At 51.2% G+C, this 7,118-nt stretch overlaps 1 protein-coding gene across 1 annotated transcript; it reads left to right on the top strand.

The window, feature by feature from the left end:
• Nucleotides 1–1,049: 1,049 nt before the first annotated feature.
• Nucleotides 1,050–6,825, top strand: LOC109926237 (disks large homolog 4-like; the record flags this gene model as incomplete). The annotated part of the gene is made up of 5 exons (XM_048594594.1): nt 1,050–1,226; nt 1,889–1,931; nt 5,450–5,486; nt 6,087–6,137; nt 6,724–6,825. Coding segments are annotated over 5 exons (410 nt in total), but the record flags the coding sequence as incomplete, so codon positions are not given.
• Between the last annotated feature and the right edge of the window lie 293 nt (nt 6,826–7,118).

Consider the following 7,118-nt stretch of genomic DNA (forward strand, 5'->3'; position numbering starts at 1 on the left):
CCTGGGCAGGACGACCCACTGTCCCAATGGAGAGGGGGTGGGGGGGGGGGTGTCCTCTATGTAGACAGGACTGACCCATCATCCTGATGTCGAGGGGAGCCCTCTCTCTCTCTGGACAGGACTGACCCATCATCCCAATGGAGAGGGGTGTCCTCTCTGTCTATCCCACACATCCGTGACCCCTACATCTGCACCCACACACTAACGCTCCATTTTTCAGTCCAGCTTCACCCTCCCCCACCCCCGCCAAGGCCAGCAGCTCTGAAGGATTCTGCACAGAGAGGGGACTATTTGGTCCATCAAGCTCAGTGCTGAATCTTAAGTCCCATTTAGCACCTCCCCCACCTCTGGGAGCACTTGGTCACTTCCTCACTGGTCAGAAGGCCAACAGTTGAGGACACGGGTAAATGTCATGAGGTTACTGGTCAGGGTCAGGGGTCACTGGCTGGGATTGAGGGGTTTACATGTCTCTGTCTCAGGGTCACTGGGTCACAGGGTGGGGTCACTGCAGGTCATTAGGAGGAGGTCAGTGTGTGACAAGCCCAGAGCAGTCAGCTCCCGGTCACTCTGTGTTCCTCTATTACCCTCATGTCACACTCTCTCTGCGACATCCTCTCTCTCCCACATCCTCCCTCTCTGCTGTATCCTCTCCCTCTCCTGTATCCTCCCTCCCCCACATTCTCCCTCTCTCTCCCACATCCTCCCTGTCTCTCCCACACCCCCTCTCTCCCGCATCCTCTCACTCTCCCACATCCTCTTTCTCTCCTGTATCCTCTCTCCCATATTCTCTCTCCCACATCCTCTCGCTCCCACATCCCCTCTCTCCCGCACACTCTCTCACACATCCCCTCTCTCTCCCATATCCCCTCTCTCCCGCACTGTGCCTCCCGCACTCTCTCTCCTACACTTCCTTTCTCTCTCCCACACTCCCTCTCTCTCTATCCCACACATCCTCTCTCTCCCACACTCTCTCTCCGACACTCTGTCTCTCTACTAAACTCTCTCCCCCACTCGCTCAATCTCTCTCTGTCTCTGTCTGGTTTGCACAGAGCTCTGTTTGACTATGATAAGACCAAGGATTGTGGATTCCTCAGCCAAGCTCTCAGCTTCCGATTTGGAGACATATTACACGTCATCGATGCCTCCGATGAGGAGTGGTGGCAGGCCAGGAAGGTTCATTCAGATGGAGAGAGTGAAGAGATTGGCTTTATTCCCAGCAAGCGGAGGTATAGCAAACATGGAGCTAAAAGTCACCATTAAATATTGGCAAGTGTGTGTCAGTGCTGAGGGAGCGGGCACTGTCGGAGGGTCAGTGATGAGGGAGCGCCGCACTGTCGGAGGGTCAGTGCTGAGAGAGCAGGCACTGTCAGAGGGTCAGTGCTGAGAGAGCAGGCACTGTCAGAGGGTCAGTGCTGAGGGAGCGGGCATTGTCGGAGGATCAGTGCTGAGGGAGCGCCACACTCTTGGAGGGTCAGCGCTGAGGGAGCGCCATGCTGTCGGAGGGTCAGTGCTGAGGGAGTGGGCACTGTGGGAGGGTCAGTGCTGAGGGAGCGGGCCCCTTTGGAGGGTCAGTGCTGAGGGATCGGGCACTGTTGGAGGGTCAACACTGAAGGAGTGGGCACAGTCGGAGGGTCAGTGCTGAGGGAACGGGCACTGTCGGAGGGTCAGCACTGAGGGAGTGGGCACTGTCGGAGGGTCAGTCCTGAGGGAACGGGCACTGTCAGAGGGTCAGTGCTGAGGGAGTGGGCACTGTCAGAGGGTCAGTGCTGAGGGAACGGGCACTGTTAGAGGGTGTGGTTGGTGTGGTGAGATAGATTGCGATGTGGATGGTTCACTCTGATCCCTATTGTCAGCATCTTCACTGTTGATGTTTTAATGTTCCTGACAGGGTTGAAAGAAAGGAGTGGCCAAGATTAAAGAACAAAGAGAGGGTGAGTGAAGGGAAGTGGGACTGGGTGATACTGTGGAGACAGGGAGTAAAGAGAGTGCACTGTGTAATGTGACAGACTGTGCAAGATGCTGGGTGAACTGATGTAAGCTCATTGCTCACCCACACAGCCAGTGACAAGCACAGGAAGCTGGAGCTGACTAGAGAGAAATAGTGGAGCCAGCTCCCTTCAGGACCATCAATCTGTGGTGGCTGTGCCTCCTGTCATCTCGGCCCTGAGCCTCAGAATTCCCTATCTAAACCTTTTCTCTTTTCTGTTTTTGCTATCTCTTTCTTTCTGTCTCTCTCTCTCTTTCTCTCTGTCTCTCTTTGTCTATGCCTGTCTCTCTCTCTCTCTGTCTGTCTGTCTCTCTCTCTCTCTAAATTAATCGAGTCCCATTTGCCAGCATTTGGCCCATATCCCTCTGAACCCTTCCTATCCCTGTCCCCACCCAGATGCCTTTTAAATGTTGTAATTGTACCAGCCTCCACCACTTTCTCTGGCAGCTCGTTCCATACACGCACCACCCTCTGTGCGAAAATGTTACCCCTCAGGTCCCTTTTAAATTTTTCCCCTCTCACCTTAAACCTATGCCCCTCTAGTTTTGGACTCCCCTACCCTGGGGAAAAGACCTTGGCTATTCACCTTATCCATGCCCCTCATGATTTTATAAACTTCTATAAGGTCCCCCCTCAGTCTCCGATGCTCCGGGGAAAATAGACCCAGCCTATTCAGCCTCTCCCTGTAGCTTAAACCCTCCAACCCTGGCAACATCCTTGTAAATCTTTTCTGAACCCTTTCATGTTTCACAACATCCTTCCTATAGCAGGGAGACCAGAATCGCACACAGTATTCCAAAAGTGGCCCTAACCAATGTCCTGTAGAGCCGCAACATGATCTCCCTCTCTCTCTCTCTCTGTGTCTCTCTCTGTCTATGTCTCTATCTCTCTCTCTCTTTATGAAGCTCCTTCCGAACTGATCTCTGACCAGGAGTTACCGATCCCTCATACTTCATCATCCGGGACCTGGACCCAGTTCTGTTCAATTGCTGCTCCCTGTGAAGTGTCTTGGAGGGTTTTACTATGTAACAGGCACTGAGTAAATTGTTGGTGAGACATGTGGCCAAGCGTAAACCTGCAGACCAAGCGTTGTGCCTGGTGTGTGGGAGGTCCTTTACCTGTGAGACTATTCGGCCCATCGTCATCTGCTTGCTCACTGATAGACCTCTCCCCAGTCTTCCTGCAGAGCCCCAGAGTAATCCCACTTCCATCCCCATCCCATTTCCTTTCGCAAACCCCTGCAGAGGTTTGTTTGTTCTTAAACACTACAAGGGCAAGGCCGGCTTTGGTCTGCTGTTTCATGGACAATGAGGACATCATCACAATCAACAATGGTCTCTGAAACATGCTTTCAATTCTGACTGAGATGGGATCTACTGATGCTGTAGGCAGGGGCAAATGGAATTTAACCCTGAAAACTGTGCGGTGGCAGGGGAATGAACAAGCCAAGGGAGTACATATTGAATGTGAGGACCCTCGGCTGTACAGAGGATCAGTGGGATCTTGTTGTGCATGTCCATAAATCCTCGAAGGGAGCAGAACAGGGGGATAAGGTGGCTCAGAAAGGCATAGAGGATACTTGTCTTTATGAATCAATACAGGGAGGTTATGATGGAGCTGTGTATAACGTTAGTTAGAGCACAGCTGGAGTACTGTGTGCAGTTCTGGTCCCCACACTATGGGAAGGATGTGATTGTACTGGAGGGGGGTACAGAGGAGATTCGCCAGTATGTTCCCTGGACTGGAGCGAATCCGCGATGAAGAGAGGCTGGGATTGTTTTCTCTCGAGCAGGGAAGGGCTGAGGGGGATCGGACTGAGGTGTACAAAGGGGCACGGACAGCATGGATAGGGAGAAACTCTTTCCCTTTGTAGAGGGGTCAGTAACTGGGGGGGTGGCACAGTTTAAAGTCAGGAGTGGGAGGTTTCGACAGGATTTGAGGAAGAATAGTTTCACCCAGAGGGTGGTGAGGTCTGGAAGAAAACCCTCACCACATTTAAGAAGTGTTTAAGTGAGCACTGGAAACACCAAAGAATACAAGGGTACAGGCCACATGCTGGGAAATGGCATTGGAATCTTTGATGACTGGTACGGATACAATGGGCTGAAGGGTCGTTCCATTGCTGGCTCTGACTTGAATTTAAAACCCCACCGTGTCGGGATTTGAACCCTTGTCCCCAAGTATCAGTCTGAGGCCCCTGAGTTACTAGTCCAGAGGTACTACCACTGAGCCCCACCTCTGAACCAGTCAGTCACTGACTCTCCAGGATAGATAGGGTAAAATAACAATTAGTGTAACAGTCCCCGACCCTATCTTGCAGTCTGGCTTGGCACGTTAGCTTGTATTACAGTAGATCCAAGGACTTAGTGACAGAATAAAGCCACAAACGTCCATGTTTTGGAACAAATGGCAGTCCTTGACAATAAAGCGTTAGAATCTGCAATACTTCTACAACTTGTTTCGGTCACCCAGAATTAACACATAATACAATATGGGTAATAAACTGCGATCAAACTTCACACAGTGCACATCAAATATAACAGCAATCGAGACAGATTCCGCGGCTAGCTGAGTAACTTATCCCACACCCAGATGGTAATGACACTGTGGCTATTAAACTTCACAAGGGACCTGCAAATCTTTCACGTTCAGTGATACTGCCTTAAACCCCACAGCCAGGAGTCACTGCATCAATGACTTGCCACAGGAGCTGCTTCCCTTCAGTTGGCTGAGCCTCCTTGCCTGAGTCCGCAGTCCCCAGGACTTACACGCCACATGTGGACTGCCTCCTTCACAAGCAGATCACCATCATTTCACCACTGACGGAATCAACAGTGAGCCAATGCAAACCCTCGTTCCACACCCGTCAAACTCCAGCCTCGCTCCAGCGGCACCTCGCAATTCCTAAACTTTACCAACCCTCCACTCTCTCTCAGATATCCCCGTGAGTCCCTCACAGCTTCCTTCAGTGCAGGGTCAGAGAACTTGCTGCTTTCTGAGCTCCCCAGTCAGCTGGGTCCTTTTGGAGCTGACAGCTCATTGCTGGGTGTTTTTTTTAAGCAGTGTAAAACAGTCCAGCTGCTCCTGACCGGGCACAGAGACCCCAGCACAGGGTCTGTGTAGTTTATTTGCATTTCCAGCTCCACAGCTAACTCCAACCGTAGACCCTCTGTCTCCAACACACTGCATCTTATAAACTACTCTGCAGTGGCCCCCAAACTGCAATAAAACCTTGCCATAAACTGTTTGCCAAATGCTGGACAGGATGGAGTGTAACCAAGGTTCAGAGAACCGGGTTGGGCGGAGGGGGTGTTGGGTTATGGTCTTAGAGAATACAGCAGGTCAATCTCACTGTGATGGGAAGGGGTGGTCTGCTCTAATATTACTCCCAGGAACAGGAGGTGCTGAAGACAGCCAGGTTCTGCCTGTTAAATAACCATTGTGTTTCTATTTGCTGACCAGGAGATCCCAGGCCTTGGCGATGGTGGAGCTACACAGGGTAAGATGTTAATGTTCATTTCAATATCCCCATCACAAACTCAGCTCGGACACACAAACACTCTCCCATGTTTACTGATAAATCTGAACCTCTCAGACTAAACCTGTTCAGTGATGGTCCACATCATAAACACATCCCAATCTCTGTCACCCCCTCCGGCCCCTACACCCCCTCCCTATCTCTGTAACCTCCCCCAGCCCCTACAGCCCCTCCCTATCTCTGTAACCCGCTCAAAATCCAGCCCCTTGACCATCCCCCGATTCCCATCACTCCACCATTGGGGGCCGTGCCTTCAGTTGCCTGGGCCCCAAGCTCTGGAACTCCCTCCGTGTCTCTCTCTCTCTGAAGATATTCCTTAAATCCCCCCTCATTTAATCAGGCCGAATATCTCCTAGTTCTATTTCTGTCGAATTGTGTTTAACTTTGTGCTCGTGTAAAGCTGTTTGCAGTGTTTTACTATTTAAAAGATGTTATATAAATACAGACCCTCGTGTTATTTAGTACTCAATAGATTTCCCATCTGTTCACTTCCGAAAGCAGTCAGCAGGATTTTGGCTGTTCTCATTCACAGCTCGTTAACAATCTTTTGCTTTTGATCAGGGAGCCGGGATGATCGGGTGTTGAGCTATGAGGCCGTTCTGCAGATGGAAGGTCAGTGACTAAAACCACCTCCGAATAATCTACAGCCAGGGCTTAGAGGGCATGTGTCTGAGGACAACACCAAGGACCTGAGCATAGAATTCAGGTCAACACTCCTAATGCAGTGCTGAGGGAGCGCAGCACTGTCAGAGGGTCAGTGCTGAAGGGAGTGGGCACTGTCGGAGGATCAGTGCTGAGGGAGCACCGCACTGTCTGAGGGTCAGTGCTGAGGGAGTGCCGCACTGTCGGAGGGTCAGTGCTGAGGGAGCGGGCACTGTCGGACGGTCAGTGCTGAGGTAGCACCGCACTGTTGGAGGGTCAGTGCTGAGGGAGTGGGCACTGTCGGAGGGGCAGTGCTGAGGGAGCGCCGCACTGTCTGAGGGTCAGTGCTGAGGGAGCGCCGTACTGTCTGAGGGTCAGTGCTGAGGGAGCGCACTTCTATGGAGTGTATGTGTGAGCAATTTGGCTGGTACATATCATACGCTGCTACAGTGACTCAAAAAAATTATTTGACTGGCTGTGAAAATGCTTTTGGACATTCTGAGGATGTGAGAGGTCCTTTGGGAATCTAAACATTTGCTGTCTTTGTCATTTGCAGTGCACTATGCCCGTCCAATTATCATTCTGGGGCCCACCAAGGACAGAGTCAACGATGACTTACTCTCGGAATTCCCGGACAAGTTTGGATCCTGTGTTCCCCGTGAGTGTGTGAACACAAACAAAAGCTGCAATCATACTTATCCGTCAAACAGCTGGCAGCGTCTCTATAAGCTGCTGTTTAAAAATGCTCATGACCATGACTACAGTAAAGCCTCCCGATAAGACCAAGGTGATCTCTTATGCAACATGCAGTGTGTCGTTAGACAGGGCAAACATTGTGCCTGGAATAGTACCTGGTTTTTGCTGGGTCGATAGTTACCTGGTTACCTCCCTCTTGCAGGGAGTGGTGAGTTTATTAGACCGAGCTTACAATGAAGATGATTATCACTGAAC

Source organism: Rhincodon typus, unplaced genomic scaffold (genome assembly GCF_021869965.1).
Source record: "Rhincodon typus isolate 14 unplaced genomic scaffold, sRhiTyp1.1 hic_rhity00011468, whole genome shotgun sequence".
NCBI lineage: Eukaryota > Metazoa > Chordata > Chondrichthyes > Orectolobiformes > Rhincodontidae > Rhincodon > Rhincodon typus.